Source organism: Equus caballus, chromosome 7 (genome assembly GCF_041296265.1).
Source record: "Equus caballus isolate H_3958 breed thoroughbred chromosome 7, TB-T2T, whole genome shotgun sequence".
Classification (NCBI taxonomy): domain Eukaryota; kingdom Metazoa; phylum Chordata; class Mammalia; order Perissodactyla; family Equidae; genus Equus; species Equus caballus.
Window position 1 is genome coordinate 69,675,151 of NC_091690.1, and position 20,812 is coordinate 69,695,962.

The 20,812-nt window shown below is 57.5% G+C and overlaps 2 protein-coding genes across 3 annotated transcripts in view; both read right to left on the reverse strand.

Annotated features, from left to right (window-relative positions):
* The window catches only part of CAPN5 (calpain 5), a 55,333-nt gene that overhangs the window by 12,847 nt on the left and 21,674 nt on the right, over positions 1-20,812 (reverse strand). For both annotated transcript variants that reach the window (XM_001494686.6, XM_070273260.1), the window contains exons 3-4: positions 19,211-19,342; positions 3,335-3,543 (exon numbers count right to left, since the gene is read on the reverse strand). In XM_001494686.6, the coding sequence (XP_001494736.2) occupies positions 3,335-3,543; positions 19,211-19,342 (341 nt within the window). The remainder of the gene's footprint in view (positions 1-3,334; positions 3,544-19,210; positions 19,343-20,812) is intronic.
* OMP (olfactory marker protein) lies at positions 10,964-13,385 on the reverse strand. The gene has a single exon (XM_070273261.1). It carries the CDS (start codon positions 13,275-13,277, stop codon positions 12,786-12,788), a length of 492 nt encoding a protein of 163 aa, XP_070129362.1. The 5' UTR covers positions 13,278-13,385; the 3' UTR covers positions 10,964-12,785.

A 20,812-nucleotide genomic window follows, 5' to 3' on the forward strand; every position in this document is an offset into this window, starting at 1 on the left:
AATGCTACTGATTTATGTATGTTGATTTTATACCCTGCAACTTTGCTGTAGCTGTTGATTGTTTCTAATAGTTTTTCTATGGATTCTTTGGGGTTTTCTATATATAAGATCATGTCGTCCGCAAACAGCGAGAGTTTTACTTCTTCATTACCTATTTGGATTCCTTTTATTTCTTTTTCCTGCCGAATTGCTCTGGCCAACACCTCCAGTACTGTGTTCAATAGGAGTGGTGAAAGTGGGCACCCTTGTCTTGTTCCTGTCCTCAGAGGGATGGCTTTCAGTTTTTGTCCACTGAGTATGATGTTGGCAGTGGGTTTGTCATATATGGCCTTTATTATGTTGAGGTACTTTCCTTCTATACCCATTTTATTGAGGGTTTTTATTATAAATCGATGTTGGATCTTGTCGAATGCCTTCTCTGCATCTATTGAGATGATCATGTGGTTTTTGTTTCTCAATTTGTTAATGTAGTGTATCACGTTGATTGACTTGTGCATGTTGAACCATCCATATGGGAAGATTTTTGAGACTCAGAGAGGTCAAGCAAACTTCTAGGTCACACAGCAGGCCCCCTGGGACAGCCAACACTAGAACTCAGGTCTCCAGCTCCCAGGCCGACGTTTGTCCCACTGACCCACACCATTATATCACTCAAATTCCCCTTTGCCTTCACAGCCCCATCTTCAAAAATAAGCTGTCCAGAAATCTAGTTAATTCTTTTCAAAAACATTAAAAGCTCATATATCTTTTTTTTTTAATGAGGAAGATTGGCCCTGATCGAACATCTGTTGCCAATCTTCCTCTTTGTGCTTGAGGAAGATTGTCACTGAGCTAACATGTGTGCCAATCTTCCTCTATCTCATGTGGGATGCCGCCACAGCATGGCTTGAGAAGTGATGCTAGGTCCGTGCCCAGGATCTGAACCTGCAAACCCCAGGCCACCTGAGCGGAGTGCGCAAACTTAACCACTACACCTCCAGGCCAGCCCTGATGTTAAAAGCTCATATATCTTTTGATACATCAATTCTGGATGAGTAACATTATTTATAACAACATAAAACTAGAAATCACCTAAATGTCTAACAACAAGGGAACTGGGTTTAAAAACTAATGCTGGGTCTCCACTCTGGAACATTCAGCAGCCAGTGAACACAGCACTGCCGAAGAAGTCCCCTGGGAGGGAAACGCTAGCACTCACTTGTTACATTTGAAAAAGCAATATAGCTGGATTCCTGTCACATTTAAAAGGTACGCAATAATTCACTTAAAATATATTAAGCATCTACCATGTGTAACACACCAGGTGCTGGGGACCCAGTTGTGGCTCCTTATTTAAATGTCAGGAAAAGGCCTGGGGCCTGGCTTACAGGCAGGGTGCTGGATGTGAACGTGAGAAGCAGAATGGGATATATAACATAACACTATTTACGTACATTGAAAACACATGCCAGCGAAACAGCAACACAGGTTTTGTAAGGAACCCACAAACAAAAAGATGCATCAACGATGTTGAAAGAGCTGCCAGCGGTCAGGGAGGGTGTGGGAGGGGCACAGAGGGCAAAGGGAGCCAGTGGGGACATGCAGGGGGGACCATGGCGGAGCAGGTCCTGAACAGACGGGCCCCTTTTCTATACTTTCTGGATTTGCTACAACAGACGTGCATTCGTTTTATAATTTAAAAAGTAAATAAACGAAAAAACAAGCAAGTATAAACGGTGCAGCCACTGTGGAAAACAGTTTGGTGGTTACTCAAAAATTTAAACATAGAACCACCATAAGACCCAGCGATTCACTCCTAGGTACATATCCAAAGACCTGAAGGCAGAGCCTCAAACACCGACGTTCACAGCGGCGTTATCCACAACAGCCACGCGGGGGAGCAACCCAAGTGCCCATGGACGGAGGACTGGATAAACAGAGTGCGGCACAGACACGCAACGGAATACGATTCAGCCACAAGGAGGAATGAAATTTTGACACCAGCTACACCTGGACGGACCTTGAAAACCTTCTGCTAACCGAAACAAGCCAGACACAGAAGGACAAACACTGCGTGATTCCACTCACATGAGCTCCCTGGAATAGGCCAATCCACAGAGACAGAAAGCACAAGAGAGGTCCCCAGGGGCTGAGGGAGCGGGGAAGCGGGAGCTACTGTTTAGCGGGTACCGAGTTTACGTTGGGGGTGATGACAAAGTTTTGGGTATAGACAGTGGTGATGGGTACACAGCACTGTGAATGCAACTCATGCCACGGAATCGTACATTTATACACAGTCAAACTGATAAATACTTTACCACAGTAAAAAATATAATAAAACTATTATAAAAACAAAAAACCCGAGCAAGCCCCCTGGGGGCTCTCCTGGAAGTGGGAGGCGAGGGGCCTGCACCACGGACCACGGAGACTCAGTGACCACCAGGGGGCAGGTTTTGCTTTTTTAGGATTAAAAACGGAATCTGTCAACCATTGTGTTTTCTTGGGTTTGTTTTTGATGTTGGGAGTTTCTGTTTTTCCTTTTCCTTTCACACACACACACACACACACACAAACACACACACGGACACGGACACAGACACACATCATCTAAGGAGACTCACAAATGGGCCTGGGAGGAGGAACCAGGAGAGGCTCCCCCAGAGCTGGCGGGGCTGGTCTCTGAGCCCGCTGGCCCTCCTGCCCCAGGCCGGCCCTGTCCTGCAGGGGTCTGGGCTGGTCACTCTGCTCCAAAGCCCTCCACAGTTCAGCAAACCTCTGCTGGTGCACGTGCTGGGGACCCAGGGCCTGGCACAGAGCAGGAGGAGGGTCAGCAAAGACAGAATGGACGGACAGTCAGGCAGGCAGACAGATGGACAGGTGGAGGAGGGAAGCCCAGCGAGCAGGGAAGGAGGTCAATTGGTCCACCCTGTACAGCCAGCCCAGACTCAGAGCCGCCACAGCCCCAGCAAGACCCCTGGGGAGGGCTGGGCAGCTTGGATCTTTGGGAAAGAACCACCGACCTGAATGTGAGCGCAGGCTCTGTCCCCAGCCACCTGCAGGACACCTGCTGTGGCCTCAGTCTCCTCCGGTGGAAGTGAGAGTAATTATTCCTCCACGTGTGGGTTGGTCGTGGGGACTTGACACCACATACCAGAGGACCTTCAGTCCAGGCCTCCACCCCACCCAGCACAGGCTCAGCTCTGGGTGCCCAGGCTCTCAGCCTGCTCTGTGACTTTACACCAGCCCCTCATGTCTCTGTGCCTGGAGCCCTGGCTGGAGGAACACCCATGCAGAGCCCATCAGGACTGTCGCCCCAGCCTGGCCATCCGCCCGCCTGCCCACTGCTGGCACCTACTTGGCATAGGCCTTCTCCACCAGGGCACACCAGAACTCATTGCGGGAGCTGGAGTGGCAGTAGATGAGCTGGTTGTTGACCGTGGGCAGCCGGTCATCGATGACCACGTCCACCCACTCCCCAAAGCGCCAGAAGTGGAAGTGGAAGATGCCCGCATAGGCGTCAGGCTTCTTGGGGTCCCACTCCTGCTCCTTCCAGTCCGGGATGACCTGGGGTGGGGGAACAGGATGGGAACACAGTGAGGGGCACAGCGGGCTTCCTGAGGACATGAAGGTGCCTGCCTCCAGGGGATCCAAATGGAAAAGAATATCGGGTCAATCCCTATCTCTGCCACGAACCAAGGTGGGACGTGGGCGAACCCTTCTCATCTCTGGGCCTCAGTTTCCCCATCTCTGCAGTGGTTGGAGACTCCCTTCGGCTCCTTCCAGCTCTGTCATTCTGCTTCTGTGAGCTTCCTCCTCCCTTCCTCGTGCCTCTATCTGCATCCTCCCCACTTAGAAATCTGCCATATCCATCCCAGTTCCACCTGGTGAATGGTGCCACCGGCCACCCAGTCCAGCCCGAGCCCGAAGCTGGGCCACGCTGGCCTCCTCGCTTTCCCTCTCTCCAACCAATGAGGTCGATCCAAGCTCCTACATTCTGCTGAAATCTGTCTCCTCTCCATCCGCCTGACACCGCCCAGGCCCAGTCCCCCTCTCGTAGCCCCTGCACACTGTAACAGCATCAGGGGTCACATCTGCCCTCACCTGCCACAGCAGCAGAGTGATCTTTCTGATCCAGTCACTTCCCCGGAAAATGAGGTCCAGCACCAATGTGCTCTGCCCCCCACCCCCACCTCCCAGGCTCTCTACCCACCCCCCACCCCTGCCCCCTCCTCCAGCTCTTCCTCTAGCTGACTCTCACTTGTCCTTTAGGATCCATCCTCCGCTTCCTCCAGGAAGCCCTCCCTGACTCTTCAGACTAGGCCAGAACCCCTGTCCATTGTGGCCCCCGGAACTTCTCTGAGACACTTCGCCCAGTTTTAATTAAACGAGTGTGTGATGTTGTGTTCAGTTCTGACACTCTCACTGGTGCGTCAGCTCTCTGAGGGCAGAGACACATCAGTCTTGGTCACTGTTATCTACCCAGCACGTAGCCCAGGCCTGGCCCAGAGGGTGCTTGATAAACAGGGGTTAACCGAATGCTTACGTTCATAGGCACCGCTTGGAACTCTAACGATACTGCTTGTTTATGGAGCATCTTGGAAATGTCAGGTACCCAGCCTGTGACCACCACGGGTTATCTCGGTTAAATTTGTGCAAAAACCCCATGAGTAGATTACTACTATCCATCTCCACTTTACAGATGAGAAAACCGAGGCTCAGAGAGGGCAAGAAACTTGTCCAGGGTCACATGGTGAGAAAACACACACATTCTTTATCAGTGCTGACAGCTCTGTGCACAGCCCCACGCTGGCAACGAGGAACCAAATGAACCAGACACAGTGCCTGCCCTCGGGAGGCTCCCAGCCTGGTGGAGGCACGCAGGCAAGTGCGAGGCTGACATGGGGTGCATGTGGGGGCGTGGGGAGAAGGGAGTGGTGGGCCCGACCCCGGAGGGCCAGCACAGCTTCTGAGCAGGCGCCCTGAGAGCTGGCAGAGGGCATCCCCCAAGTGGATGAGGACAAACAGTGGCATGGGGGCAGCAGGAGGTGGGCAGGGAGGGAAAAGCCCTCATCTAGTGAGGGAGGGGACCTGCTGGCCCTGCTGGGCACTGGACCAAATCCCCCTGACACCAGCTGCTTCTAGAAGAAAACCACCCTCGGGCGCAGGGGTGGCCGTCCAGAGATGCATGAGGAGGCTGTGAATCCAGAGGCCCAGACGGGCCTGGGCAGAGATGTCAGGCCCAGGCCGCTCCCCAACCCCCACAGCCATTAAGGATGCTGTTGTTTACACGCCTCTTACCGTCAACCAGCAACGGGGATGCTGGTAAAGAGAAATGCTCCCTGGGGGGACACTGGAGACCAAGAAAATGAAAATGCAAAGCATTTCAGGGAGAGGCGCTGAGGCCACTAATGGAGCCCCGCAGGGTGTGGGCGCGGCCCGCTGGCTGGCTGTTTCCTCACCCCTCATCCTCATTGCTGAAGGCCACCCAGGCATGGGTGAGGGAGGCAGGATTCAAACTCAGGGCTTTGGAGCCTTGCACAGGGTCTGGAACCCAGCAAGGGCCTGATGTTGGCTGGTCCCTTTTCGGTCAACTCCATCCTTTCTAAGTAAAAACCCCCAGGCCGGCCTCGGCCCTGACCCCCACACTCTCTCCCATGTTGCTTGCAGGACAGAAAGCTGTATCAAAACGGGGCACGTGCAGGGTGGGGCTACCATCGCTCCTGCAAAGATGGGAAGGCTGGGGTCCAGGGAGGAGCAAGGAGCTACCCAAGCACGCAGAGCGATGGGGAGTCGGAAGCTGAGAACACGGCCAGGCCACTGCACCCTCCCCGACTGCTCCCTGCTCTGAAAGCTCTGGACTGCACGGGGCGGAGGAGGGAGCCCTCGCTGAGACCACGGGAGCATCACCAGCCAAACCCAGGCCTCGGCTCTTAGCCTGCTGTGGCTCAAGAAGCAGCTAAGGAGGCTCCAGGACCTCGAGACCCAGAGTCAGGGATTCCCGTGGGCCTCAATTTCCCCTCCTGCATCACAGCCATTGGACCTGGCATGGGGTGGACCCAGACCAGCCCTCTCAGCCCTCTGCCCCTCTGCTGCCGGCTGGGGTTCCCTGCGAGAAGGAGACTGTCCAGGAAGGTGTGTCCACATAGCACATAAACTAAAAACCCTTCCACACCACATCTGTTCACGCCCGAAATCAAGGAAGGGACCAAAGACCCCCAGGACCACGTCAAGAGATTCAGGAACAAATCCGAAGAGGCTCCCACTGGCTAAAAAAACTATGATGGATGAAAACACATCAAATATATTACATCCATGAGGTCACAATGATACTTACACAAACAAATAATTAGTCACTCTTGGAGGATGGCAGGAAATCAACTCTTTCTTTTTTGCTGAGGAAGACTAGCTCTGAACTAACATCTGTTGCCAATCTTCCTCCATTTTTTTTTCTTTTGCTTGAGGAAGATTAGCCCTGAACTAACACCAGTGCCAGTCTTCCTCTACTTTGTATGTGGGTTGCTGCCACAGCATGGCTGACAAGTGGTATAGGTCTGTGCCCGAGATTCGAGCCTGTGAACCTGGGCCACTGGAACGGAGTGCACTGCACCAAACTTAACCACTACTCCATGGGGCCGGCCCCTCAACTCATTTTTTTGAAAATGGAAAATTAAGGGAAAGAACCGAGGATTTATCCTGCCTTTTCTATACAAACTGCACCAGAGGTTAACCAATAGCAGACGAACAGAGCTTCGTATCTGGAGATGAATTCCAGCTAAGAAATTAGAATATGAGGTTCCTACTATTTTGCAACCACTGACAAATCATGGATTTAGGCAATCGTGGCTTCTAACCTTCACAGCTTAGGATCATCAGTGGCTTCTAACATCTCAAAAAAAGAGAGACAACCAGACACCATGTGCCTCCGGAGAGAAGTACACAGTGTCTCCTATGAAGCAGTCACGACAAAAATTTGTACCTGAACCTTATCAAGCTTCCAGAAGTGAGTCCTAGCTGACAGGAGATGCAGGGGAAGGAGCTCGTGTTCGGAGGCACCAGGAAAAGGCAGCCAGCAAAATCCAGATAGAAACGCCACAGGACGGCTGGTTTCTTTAGCAAATAAATTGCAAGGAAAAAAATGAAAAGATGAAGGGGACCAACCAATTGCAGTATGGACCTTTGTTTGGATCTGGTTCCAGCAAACACACACACACACACATGTATGGCACAATTTGGAACCCAGAACATTTACTGGCTATTTGATGATATTAAGAAATAATTGTAAAATTATTTTAGTTGTGTTATGCTATTATGGTTATGTTTTTGTTGTTGTTCTGTTTTGTTTTTAACATGTCCTTATCATCCAGAGATGCATCCAGAAATATCTATGGATGAAATGATACGCTGCCTGGGGGAAGTGGGGGTGGAGGGGAAAGGAGATGGGCCACGAGTTGACAGCTATAGAGGGACGGGTACAGCGAGCCCGTCAGGCCGGCTCTCCCCCCTCATGCTGTCTCCAGTTCAAAGGCCCCATCACCAGGACACTAGCTCCCCGGCCTGGCACTTGGAGCCCTGCAGACCAGCTCTGCCGACTCTCTCAGCTTCACCCCTGAACACCGCCTCCCCCAGGCCCCCAGGACATTGACACCCCGTGATGCTCCAGGCCGCCTCTGCTAGGCATGTGTGGCTCCCACGGGTGGCACTGTGGTCCCTGTCCTTCAGGAGCCAGCTGAGCAGTGGCCTGCAGGGGCCTCCTGACCTCGCGTCCCCTCGGGCACTGTTGGGCAGCCGCTCCCCAGGCTCTCTCCCCAACCACAGCGGGAGCCCCTCAAAGGCAGGGCACAGCCATGCTCACGCCCCAACCCCCGGCACCCAGCACGGGGCCTGACCAAGCTCCACAGCCCAGCTGGTCGAGTCTTTCTGGGAGGAAAATCCCCGAGCATGGGCCGCAGCGAGGCCCCAGCTGGTGACGCCGTCCCCACTACCAGACACCACATTCTTGACTGCAGGGTGGGGCAAGGACTTGGATTTGACTGGGTCACCTCTCTCAGCCCCGCGTCTGCGTCGACCTACCCCACCCCCGGGACTGTTGTGGGAAACAAGGTCACTAATGGCCTGGCAGGGCTGCGTAAACTTGGAGGGCAGTGCACCCATGAGGGGCCATCCCTGCTGGTGTCTGGAGTACAAGTGTGCACACTCACACAACGGGCCACAAACCTAGGGGCTGGGAGGGAGCGGAGGTGACCTGGTCAAGCCCCCTCTCCAGAAGAGAAGGACCTCAACAACAGCGCCCGTGCGGGTGGGAAAGCGAGGCCTGAGGGGCTGAGGCACCTGCTTGGGCTGACCAGGCAGTGAGACAGGACCGCATGGGGCTAGAGACCCCTCACACCCAGGGGAGCCGTGAACAGCCGGCCGCTGAAGAATTGGCACAGAAACCCCAGGGTCCCACTGATGCAGGCACCACAGCATCCCCTGGTGCTCCCGGGGTTTTCCCTGGGTGGGTGGAGGGGGGGGGGGGTCCCACCTAGACCCAAGAGGCTGGGCTCAAATCCTCCTGGGACCCCTGCCCAGGCATGTGACAGAGAGAAGAGGAGAGGCTGGGAGGGTCAAGAGCCCGGGGTGGGGGGTGCAGCACTGCTCGGGATGCATGTGTGATTGGGGTGTGCACGTGAGTGTGCAAGTGTGTGACTGTCAGTGTATGTGTGAGTGTGCGTGCAGGCCTGGCCCAGGGAAGGAGCTTTTCAAAGATTTCTGCCTGGGACCCCCGAGGGCCAGCGCGGAGCATTTCTGATGAGGCTGGCCAGGCCTCAGGATGAGGGGTCACAGTGGGGTTTCCCGTGTCACCCACGGCAGGGGAGGAGAGCCACAGGCCTCTGAGTCCTCAAAATTACAGGGTCCCTGGTCCTGAGCATCTGAAGCTTCTGAAGCTGAAGTTCTCAGCTTCTGACCCCAAGAGGTGCAAATTCCTGAGTTTCAGATGCCATGACCGGAAGGGACCAGGAAGATGGGGCGCCCCCACCTGCCACCTCAGGAGAGCAGAGCCCCCGGCTCGCCTCCCAGAGAGCAGGACGCTGACGCACCTGCAGGGGCCCCAGGGCCTCCTGCTCACAGGGCAGGGCGTGAGCACAGCCAGAGGCTCAGAGACCTGGGCGGGGACCCCAGCCTTGGGGCAGGCCCCCTCCCGCTGGGCTCCCCAGCTACACTGTGAGGGCTACAGGTCCCCTCAGATGGGCCATTGTGGGCCTGGTGACAGTGGCAGAGGAGAATCCATTCCCCCGTGTCCGCTCTCTGCAACTACAGAGCCAGGCCTGGTCCCAGTCCCTGCCAGTCCCTCCACCTCACTCCACCTGCTGCCATGAGCATTGGGCTGCTGTGCTGCCTCAGGCAGTTCAAGGCACCTCTCTGAACCGTGCGCTCCTCCTAGGTAAACAGGTTCTCCTACTGCCCTCTTTTCAGAATAACTGAAAAGTGAGACCATGTGTCTACAGTGACGAGAAAATAACAGTGAGCAAACCGAGAGACAGTGCCCACATTCCAGTCCTGAAGCTCGGATGCTTTACGAACACTGACCCATTTACCCTTCACAATGACCCTAGGAGGGAGGCACCATTATTAGCACCCCCAACAGATGAGGTAACAGGCTCAGAGAGGTTGCCCAGGGTCACACAGGTGGCCGGTGGCAGAGCCGGGACAGGTCCCTATGCCGCACTGTCTCCGTGGAATCTGGCAGGTCTCTTTGCTCCAAGGTTTCTGGTGGTTTCCGTGCAAGATGGCTCCTCATTTCCCACTCCCGGCACTCCCTCAGGACCAGTCTCAGTCTCAGCACAGAGCCTGGGAAGGGGGAGGGAAGGGCCGGGTGGCTCATCTCCACTTGCCCCACCCCTCCCAGAGGAGTCTTCAGGAGTGGCAGAGGCCATGGCTGGAAGGGCAGGGCTTGGGGAGGGCTATGTCTGGAAGCAGAGAGCCCTAAGAGGTGGAGGTGGGGGCAGGGCTGGGGAAGGGAAGCGAGGTGGCTCTGGGGTGGAGGAGGAGGGGGTGTGAGACCTGGGGAGCATTTTGAAGCAAAGTGTGGCCAAGTGTGGCCTCTGAAGCAGGGGCTGACCTTGGTCTCCAGGAAGAAGTTGGCCTCACCCGGGTCTGGCCCTCAGGTGTGGTGGGCGCATGGCCCCTGCCCATCCCAGGGGGCCAGCGTCACAGGGTCAGAGGTCCACAGACGCAGAGCATGGTCCACTCACACCCCTCCTCTGGCCCCTCCCTGGCCTCTATGACCTTGGGCAGGTGGCCTTCTCCTCTGGGCCTCGGTTGTCTCTGTCCAAAAAATGGGTGAGCCTGAGAGAGAGGCAAGGGCCCGAGCCCTGAAAAAGGTCGGGCGGGGCCCTGAGGTGATGTGGTCAGTGGGGCAGAGCTGGAGGGACTTCACAGAACCAGCTGTTCCCTCTAGAAAGTCGGAGTCTGGGACAGCGTCAGGGGCTGCCCGAGGACATGCAGCAAATTGGCGACAACAGAGTCTGGACTAAACCTGGGCACAGGCCTGACCCCAGCCCACCCCTGCCATGCCCCTGCCCCGTCTACCCCGTGCCGGCCACCCTGCAAAGGAGGGAGTCTCAAAATTGAGCATGGCATGGTGTGTCCCCACCCAGGCCCTCCAGGCCTCGCTTGCCAAGGACCAGATGGTGATGGCGCCTCCCTGTAGACTCAGCATGGCTCTCTCCACATCCCGACAGAGGCCGGGCTGCGGGCCACTGGAGAGAAACTGTTGGGGGCATTGGCTCCTGGTTGGGTGTCTTGGTTCTAAACTCCATCCTGAGGTCTGACGCTGGGCCAGTCACCTGACTGCTCTGGGCCTTGTCCCTGGAAGTGGCGGGAGGAGGGGTCAGGAGTGTGGGAGGGGCAGGGGAGGGTATGCTCAGGGTGGTGATAAGATCTCCTGTCTCCTGGAACGGGAGGGGGTGGCATGCGGTGAAAGACTGCACACCACCGAGGCGGGGACACAGGCTTTATTGAGGACACACTGTGGGCACAGCAGAGGCACTCACATGCCCACATGGGGCAGATGTGGTGGGAGAGGGTTGGGTACAGGCAGTCTGCTCCCAGAGCTGCAGGGAGAGGTCAAGCAAAAAGGCAGAAAGGCAGGGCCACCCCCAGGGGTCTGGCCTCCCCCCCACAGCGAGCGGAGAAGCCAGGCAGGCCATGCCGGGACCTCTTCCAGCACGCAGGGGACAGCCCAGAGCCAGGAACTAGAAAGGACCACAGCTCACACCACAGTCTATCTCCCAGCCAAAGACCCCCGACTCAACACCCCCCTCCCACTGGCAGGCCTCCAGGCCTCTGGAGTGGGGCTCCCCCTCCCGGCAGCCCTGGCAATTACAGATGACTCGCACCCTCTGTCTCTCAGTGCATCTGTTCCCAGGGCCCTGCGGCCCCCCGACGGCTCGGCTTCGTGAGGCAAACGTCACGGGCACGTTCCTGACAAAAAACAGGGCTGGCCTTGAGACAGGGTGTCGGGGGCACGTCCTGAGGGGCCTTTGGCTGATGCCAGGCCAGGCAGACTCCTCCCTCAAAGAAGAGGTCACTGGGCCTGTGCAGCGTGAGTAGGAATGAGGCTTGGGGGCCGGCACTGAATCTGCTGACGATCAGGCCTCCGTTGCCGTCTGTTTGGTGAGTGGGTTGCACCCAATGACCTGAGGCCACTGTCCCACTGTCACACCCCACTGTCACTTGCAGCCCACTTCTGACCCTCAGCCATCATAACTGCCCTATCAGCCTGCCCCCAACCTGTCCCTTGATCCACTAAAGACGCCAGGGCTCCGGATCCCTCTATCCAGCTCCCCAGACAGAGGGAAACCCCTGCACCACACTGTTCCCCGCTTCACTGTGGGAACCTCAAAGTCTCCCAGCTCAGGAAGGCCCCCTCCCCAATGTCATTTTGACCAAGCCTCTGCTAAGGGCCACCCGAGAACCGGCTGGACAATTATATAATAGATAACCTACAATCAGACTTGTTCGCAGGGCGGGTATAGACTCTAGCATATATCCATGTGAATATAGCATGCTCTCTCAATATTGATGTCTGTGGATAGATAGATCTCTACGTGACTTTTTCATACTCTCCCCTTCACTTCTCCCGTCCTGAAGTCATCCCCAGAAGAGAAAGAGTTGCCCTGCACAGCCTCCAGCGTGCCGGCCACTCCCCACTGCCCAAATCGACCCCACAGTAGCCTCCCGACGTCCTGAGGGTCCCCGAGGTGTCGAGGGACCACACCAGGCCCGTGCCAGGAGCGGCGCCTTCCTGGGTCCTCAGGCTGCATTCACCTCTGGACACGGGCGGCGGCAAAGGGTGCAGACGCCTGTTTGCTGGATTCTCCAAGGAGGCTGCTCTATCGTCTCTGTCTCCCCATCTCCAGAAGAAGCCTGACGGCTGGTTCTTTGGATTTCGCTCTCTGTGTCCGTGTCTGTCTGTCTCTCGGTCCCTCTCAGTTGCTCTCCTGACAATGATGCAGAGGGACTGCAGAGACCCACGGCTGCTCCGTCTTCCCGCACTAGCCCTGGCCAGGCCTCCTGGTCTACAGCAAAAGCAGTGGTAGCTGGCGCAGCTTCTAGACTCTAGAGCCTGAGCATCGGCCTCCCTGAGCAGGAGCGCCAGCACCAGAGAAAGGAGAGGAGGAAGGACGAGGCTCAGGGGGTCCCCGCCAAGCTGAGTAGAGGCCAGCAGCTGGAAGAATGTTCCCAGACACACGGCTGGGGGAAGCGGGTACCGGCAGGGGACAGGGCAAGTGGGTGAGCGGAGGGGCCGCAGCGAGCAGCCACCATCAGAGCTGGTTAAAGACCACGGAGGCCCTGAGGTCGGCGGGCTCGAGGCCCTCGCTGAAGGTGATCAGGAAGTACATGACCTTGCGGATCCTGGCCAGCTCCGACAGGCGCTCCCCGAACTCCAGGGCATCGGCCTCGTTCCAACCCATGGCCTCCGAGTCCTCCTGGCGCCAGAAGATGGCGGTGGGGTCCAGCAGCTGGCGGGTCATGAGGTTGGTGAGGTCGGGCGTCCAGTTCTGGGAGGTGCCCGTGATGGTGACCTTGCCCGGCTTGTCCAGCACGACGTCCCAGCGCTCAAACTGCAGCTTGTGCTGCCGCACGAAGTCGAGGCGGTACACGGTCTCGGCCGGCCGCAGCAGCTTCTCGCCGTCCTGGCGCTTCTCCCCACGCTGCTTCAGGCTCTCCACGCGCAGCCGCATCTGCCTGGTCAGGTACTCGTCGGGGACCAGGGGCATCTCCAGCTGCAGCTGCTTCGGCTTGTCCTCTGCCATGGCTCACTGCCGCTGCTGCCACCACCGTCCACGAGCCGAGTGGCTGGGGCCTCGCCACCAAGGGAAGAGGCCACCAAGGAGGGCCCCGCCTATCCTTGGCCCTCCTCTCCCTCCCTTTTTTGCCAAGGGCCCTCCTCAGCCCCACCCAGTCCTCAAAATGGGGTGTGTAGGAGGGTGGGAGTCCCCAAATGCCTCCTCTCCACTGCCAGTTGAAGCTGTAATGGAGGCATCGCAGGCAGGCAAGAGGGTGACAGGCTCCTCCGGGACCAGACCGTGATGTCAATTGCTGTGGCAACGGCCCTGACTACCACGGATGGGCTGGGAGCGGCTTGTTTGTGAAGAACCCGCAGCAAGAGCTCACTTGGAGGCACCTAAGCCCAGGCTGAAAGACCCTCTGGCAGGAGGGGGGAACAAGGACCACAGGGCCACTGATTTGAGATTTGAAGTCACCCAAGCAAACCTTGGAGCCATCCTTGACTCAGCCTCACCCTCACCCCTCCACATGCCATCGCCAAGGCCTGTCGATTCTGCCTCCCAGATACCCTGATACCCTGAGGCCCCTTCCCCTGTTCCCAGCTGCCAGGACTCCAGCGCAGGCACGACCATCTCTCACCCAGACCCCTGTTCTCAAACTTTAGTGAGCATCAGAATCACCTGCAGGACTTAAAACACAGACGGTGGGCCCCACGCCCAGAGTGTCTGATGTAATAGGTCTCTGATGAGGCCCGAGAGTCTGCATTTCTAACAACCTCCCGGGTGATGCTGGCGCTGCTGGTCCAGAGACCGTGCTCTGAGAATCTCTGACCCAGGTGATTCTTGCCTGCTGGCCCTGCCTCAGCCCTGCGCTACATGGCGGCCACGTGACCAGGTTTCTCTCCTACTAAAATCCCACCACTTACTCCACCCATATGGATCCTCAGTTTCCCCCAGGAGACTTGAGGCCGAGGAAGAATCCGACAAACATCTGTATCCCCAGTGTCTGAGGCGGAACCAGGAGCTCAGCTATCACAAACGGGCAAATGGAAGACCTAGAGTGTGTGAGTGCAGCTGGGGAGAGGGGAAGCTGCCATGACGTGCCACACACAAAAAAGAGGACAGAGGCACAGGCCAAAGTTTAACAACTGGAAACAATCTGAAGGGTCTGGTGGACCACAAGCACAGTCAAATTTCTAGATGGAGGCTAAGTAAGTGAGTGGGATCTTGGGCTACCCGAACAGCAGGGGGACAAAAACGGGGACAGAGCACCTGGTCCCGTTTAGACAACACCTCAAGGCCTGGGGTAAGTTCTGGCAATTCTCCAAGGGTATTGAGAGAATGGGAGATGTCAAAGGGCCTGGCCCTCACAGCGCCTCTTACTGTGGAGCTGGAGGGCAGAGGAGAAGGGAGCAAGGCGGCTGGGGAAGGAGTTCCTGTTGGGGTGGCTTCTCCTTCCTTCTAAGGAGGAGTGTTTCTCTCCTTCCCAGCCCTAACTTTTGCTTTTTATTGGTACATTTGCTCTAGACCCAAAGCCCCAAGGGGGCAGGGACGGTATCTGTCTCGTTCATCACTCTAAGCCAGCGCCTAGAACAGGGCCTGCCCCACAGGAGGCCCTCAGAACAGGCTTGTTGAATGAATGCATGAATGAAGGACACCGATGAGAGACGGGCTGAGGTGATGGACCATGGAGCCCAAGGCCAAGGCCAATAAGAGGAAGACAGGCAGACAGGGAGAGAGTCCACGGGTAATGCCCAAGGCCAGAAGGAGGATTAGGGACAGGTGTGCGTCAGAGTGGAGGAGGGAGGGAGATGCCAGGAGGCGAGGCCGAGAGACTGATCCTTCAGCTGAAGACCTGCAGGGAGGGCGGATCTAGGCACGGCCCCCATGGGAGCAAGAGGCCGAGGCGGCTGACGGAGATGCGATCGAGAAGCGAGGCCGGGCGATGAGGGCAGGGTGTCAGCCACACGGGCACAGTAATCCCTGGGACACAGCAGTGCTTGAGTGGGGTCTGTGGGGGAGGCTGGGAAACTGGAGGTGTCGGGCATTTGGTGCCTGGGTGGCAGGGATGGCAATGAGGTGGGCTGGGGCGGTGGGGGGAGGCAAACAGCAGGCTCCCGTAGGGGTTTATATAGGGAGGCGGCACTGAGGGAAGAGAGAAGGCTGCCCTGGCTCTGGACCTGCACGACATGGGGAGAGGTGATCAGCTTCTACTGATGGGGACCCAGGGGCCACATGACCCTGGGGAGGGCCTGGTCTCAGCCTGGGCAGCGGAGGCTGAAGGTAGAAGTTGTTACCAGGGCCTGGGCCTCCCAGACAGACAGGGCAGGAGGGAGGGGGCAATGAGAGCCAGGAAGGTCAGAGAGGAGAAGGTCAGGGGGGGAAGGTCAGAGGGGGGAAGGGCGGGGGGGAAGGTCAGGGGGGAAAGGTCAGGGGGGGAAGGTCAGGGGGGGAAGGTCAGGGGGGGAAGGGCGGGGAGGCAGGAGGCTGCAGTTGGGGCTGGGCCCACTGCCGACCACCCGCCTCTACTCAGCCACCAGATGCCCTGGAAAGGCCCACGAAAAGCTGGACATAGGAATGAACAGAGAGGAGAGAAGCAAGCTGGAAACCTGCATAAGTGATTGCAAAAATGTGTATTAGAATCAAACTAGGGGCCAGCCCTGGAGGCCTAGTAGTTAAGTCCAGCGCACTCCACTTCAGAGGCCCGGGTTTGGTTCCCGGGCACGGACTTACACCACTCGTCAGTGACCATGCTGTGGCAGTGACCCACATAGAAAATAAAGGAAGACCGGCACAGATGTTAGCTCAGGGAGAATCTTCCCCAGCAAAACAAACAAACAAAAAACACCTCTATAACCCCAAATGGAAAAAAACACAAGAAGGAAAGACAGAAAACCCTTAACACTGGTTGTTTCCAGATAATCAAAACCTCACGTGCCTGTGGACTTTTCCAAATCCGTCCCCAGTACCTAGAATGGTTACCGTGTGCTGAACGGACTGCTGTGTAGCTAAAGGGCGTGAACTGCTTACACAACAGGGGCAGGGCGGACCGGAAACCTCTTAAAGTAAAAAACAGCCGGCGCTGCCACCAGGCGCCTCCCCAGGCCCCGCCCAGGACTGCCCACCCCAACACTGGCTCTCGGACATCCAGGCGCTCGGGGGACTCTGCTCACTCTGCTCTCCTCCGGCCAGGGGCCCAGCCGACTCCTCCTGGGCCCGAGCAGCCTGTGGCTCAGGGCAGGGAGTGGCCTGTGCCCATGCCCAGGGCTGTGCCAGGCTCTGGGGAGGTGAACTCACCTGGCTTGGGCCAGGCCAGGCCTGATGGCAAATGCTCCACCTACCATCACATCCTGATTTCTGGTCCACAAAACCTGGCTCCCTCAAGTCCACTGCCCTGCCCGCAGGGGAGGTACAATCAAGTCAGGGAGACCACAAGGTGCCCGCAGGGTCCCATAGGAGGGGAGGCCCACTGCCAAGAGGTATCTGGCAGAACAGAGGAAGAGGCGGGGAGCCCAGAGGAGGGCCAGGAGGGGCTCTAACGCGTGCAGAGGGCCCTAAGGCCCAGGGCTTGCCTTCCACGGGCTCCTTTAATCCCCCCATGACCCCAGGCACTGGAAAGGTCAGGTTTACACACAGGCCAAGAGAAGCAACGTGACCTGCCCAAGGTCACATGACCAGCAAGGGGGGAGCAGGGGTGCAGCTCAGGCTGAGCACCCTAGTTCCATGGAGAGAACAGGGTGGGGCAGGGGAGGCCCCGCACAGCAACGGGCCCAGAAAGTGAGGGGTGACAACAAACAGGGCCAGTCAGCAGGGACAGCACGGGAGGTGAGGTGCAGTAATGAGCCCCCTAGGGCCTTGCGCCTCCTGCCGGGACCCAGGGCCTTCACCACAGCAGAAGGCAGAGCGCAATGAGCCAAGAGCAGCCCACTGTGCCCCAGCCTCCCCGGGGACCCAGCCTCGCAGCCCTCAACACCTCCAGACCAGGCAGGCCAGATGCCCCGAAACCCTGCAAGAAGAACTTTCAGCCCAGAGACAAACACAGGCCTGCCCATGGTCACACAGCATCAATGACAGCTCTCTTGCCTGCAGATCCTGGGCCCCTTCATCCACTTGCTAGATGGGGAACTACACCAGGGGACAGCCCAGGGCCAGGCCCAGGGCAGGACACACAAATGACCAGACAGCCCATTCCCAGGAGGGGACACGTGGGCCTGGCTCGGGCCCCACTGAAGGCCCCAGGAGGCTTGGGGCAGCAAGGTGGCTGGGGGGTTGCTGGCCAGTGGCTAGATCTGACGATTTGGGGAGGGGCTCTGTTCTCGAAACTTTCTTGAGCCTTCTCTATGCCAGGCTTCCGTAGGGCTCAGCAGGAAGACATAAGTTGGACGAGCTCTGCCCGGGGGAGCTCATCTCAAGAGGGGAGACCACAGATAAACAGCAATTAAACGGCAGGGTGGGAGGCGTGGGGCCAGCCCCACAGGATTCCCACGTGCCACGTCTGGCCTGAGCCTGAGCCCTGACGTAGCTGGGGGTGGGGCTCAGAGGCAGGGGCACCTTATTCTGGGCTCAGAGAACGGGGTTGGAGCCTGGAAGTAGGAGGATGACAGCCCCACATCCAGAGAACAGCTCCTGGCCCCGACTCTCTCTGGGCTGTGAGGCCCACGAATGTAATGATCCCAAGTGTGGCTCTCCGAGGCCCTCCCAGCTCAGACATGCCATGACTACCCACGTCTACAGGCCGCAGCAGTGACCTCTGCAAGGGCCCTGGAGCATGCAGCTACCCCACCCCCACAGGACCATCAGGGGCCAGGCCCCCGGGGATGCCCACCCCAAGTGGATTTGAGAGGTCACACTCCTGTTCAGACAACATGAGAGCAGGGCCCCTAGCATGGTCCCAGCCTCGGCCAAGGGCAGAGCTCCCTCTGATGATTGCAGGACGTCTCAGAGGAGAACGAACTCACGGTGCTCCTGGCACCCTGCTTGCACAAGAACACTCATTACGTTATGAATACTAATTATCCTAACACAGGCGGCTGCAGCCGCCGTCCCTGAGCCCCAGGCTGTGCAAGGCCCTTCAAATACAGCAGCTGGTTCCGCCCTCATGACTCCCCGAGGGGGAGCTACCTGATGTCCTGACTTTTCCAATGAGTAACCTGAGGCTAATTATAGCTACCGAATGGTGAGGCTGGGGCTCGAATCAAGCCGGTAAGACTGAGATGCTCAGTGCTCTTATAGGATGCTAGCCCCGTACAGGAAGAGCAGGAAGCGCAGACATGAGAAAGATGACTTGCATTTGCTGGCATAGGAACCAGGATGCAGTCCTTGTCAATAATTCTTTAGACAGCACAAGTCTAGCCTCTACTCCAGCCTCCCTGCCTCCCCAGGAGGGGAGCTCTGAGGGTCGGATTTAAAGGCTGCAATGCCGAGTGCCGCCACAAGAGGGCGAAATGTCAGCACCAGAGCCCATTCCACGAGAAACCCTGTGGCGCTGGTCCAGGGCCTCAGCCGCCTGGAACCATGAGTCATGCAACAGGATGGCCTGGACCACTCCTGCTGAACAAGTGAAAAACCTGAGGCCCAGAGAAGGTCAAGCACTGGCTAAGTCACACAGCGGGTGCTGGCAGGGGTCTCCTGGGCCCCAGTTAGTAGTGTCAGGCAGCATCCACATTTCACAGGTGTGTCTCCTGCCAAGCAGCTCCAGGGACACTATGGGCCCCTGATAGCTGGGAAGGGGACACATCAGAATCCCCTTGGGAATTATACAGATTCCTAGCACCCACCCAGGGGTCCTAAGCTGGCAGGTGAGGGGAAGGCGACTCTGATGCTCAGCCAGTGCTGGGGAGCCCAGGGGTCGCCCCACCCCATCCCCACACAGGCTTCCATAAAGTCTCCCCTGCACTTTCAGGCTGCACCTCCCCGATCTGGGGAGACTCCCCAGAACCCGTGTCCAACCCAGGCCTCACCTTCTGCCACAGCGCCTCACGGGAGGCCAGAGACGAGCAGGCCGCCACAAACCAGCAGTTTCCCACCTGGCCCTGGTGCAGGTCGTGGGAGCTGATGCCGTCCACAAAGAGGCGGGGGTCCTCGCAGATGTCCTGCGGAGAAGCCGAGAGACCTCAGGTCAGCGCGGAGATCCGCCCACCTCCCCCTGTGGATGGGGGCCCCCGCGGGCCAGTCGGTCTCCTCAAAGACACGTGCTGCCTGACGCGCTCCCCCTCCCCCGGCTGAGGAAGTCCGCTCTTGTGCCAAAGGTTTCATGGGTGAACGAGCACTGTGGGAGGACTTCCGGGGGCTGGACCCTGGGCCCCCGCCTTCCTCCTCCCTCTGCGGTCTTCCCTGCCCAGCAAGGGCTCAGTTTCCATCATTCTCCAGCACCAGCAGCCCGGCATGCCCACCTCAGCCGGCCCTCAGGCGCCCATGGTCATGAAGTGGGGAGGGGGCGCAAGGCAGAAACACCCCAAAATGACATGTGATGAGTGCGAAGAAGGGAACTGATGTGCCAGGCCCCGTGTGGGCACATCCTCGGGCTGTACCATCTGACCCTCACCCCACCTGAGGAGTGCGGGGTTGTTATGCCATTTTATGGAGGAGGAATGAAGGTTCAGAGAGGGGTAGTGACTTGTCAAGGGCACACAGCAAGCAAATGCAAAGCAGAGCTGAGCAGACATCCCCAGTGCTCCGGGAGTGCCCTTTGTGTGCCCAAGGTGGGCCCAACAGGCCAGGCTGGGGCAGGGCTGGGTGCGAAGGTGGTTCCCTTCCCTCTTCCTAATCCAGGTCCCTTCTAGGACATGCACGTGTCCCCCTGTGTCCAGCAGGCCTGCCCCAGGCCCCTCCTCCTCTTCCATCAGCATCTTCATTCCACAGAGCTGAGAGAGAGTGACCACTCCCCGGGGTGGGGCACAACGGAGAGTGGGGGGGAGGTAAACCCTGAGACATGCCTTCCCTGTGCCAAGCATCCCGCTGGCACCATGATCAATCCTTACATGGTCCTGAGAGGTCAGCACTGTGCCCATTTTACAGGTGAGGAAACTGAGGCCCAGAGAGGTTGAATAACATGCCCCAGCCACACAGCAGGGGCCTGCCTCCACTTCAGCCGGTGCTCTCAAGCTAGTTCAATCACAACAGAGCTACTGAGGTCCTACTGCAGGCAGCCAGAAGAGTGTAGCAGAGTCAGGAAGAAGAAACGCAAATTCCTGCTCCCCATTATTACCATTTATTACTGGTGCAACTTTGGGCTAGCGGCTCAACCTCTCTGAGCCTCCGTGTCCTCACCTGTGCAAGGGAGGTAGATTATTATCCCTGCAGGGCTGTGTGAGGACACCACAGATCATGGAGGGGGAGCAATCAGCAGCAGAAACTGGGGTAAAAGGCTCTCAGTCCTCACAAAGGCTCTGGGACTCCTGTTGCCACATCTGCCTGAGAAAACCAGGGTCTTGGAGGGCCCAATGGAGGACCAGAACTGCCCTGAGGGCACCAGCAGCTCCAGGTGGCACCTCAGGTGCCCTACGGCCAAGCTGTAAACCAGCTTCCTCAGAGTACAGATGCCTGAGTAATATCACCCCGGG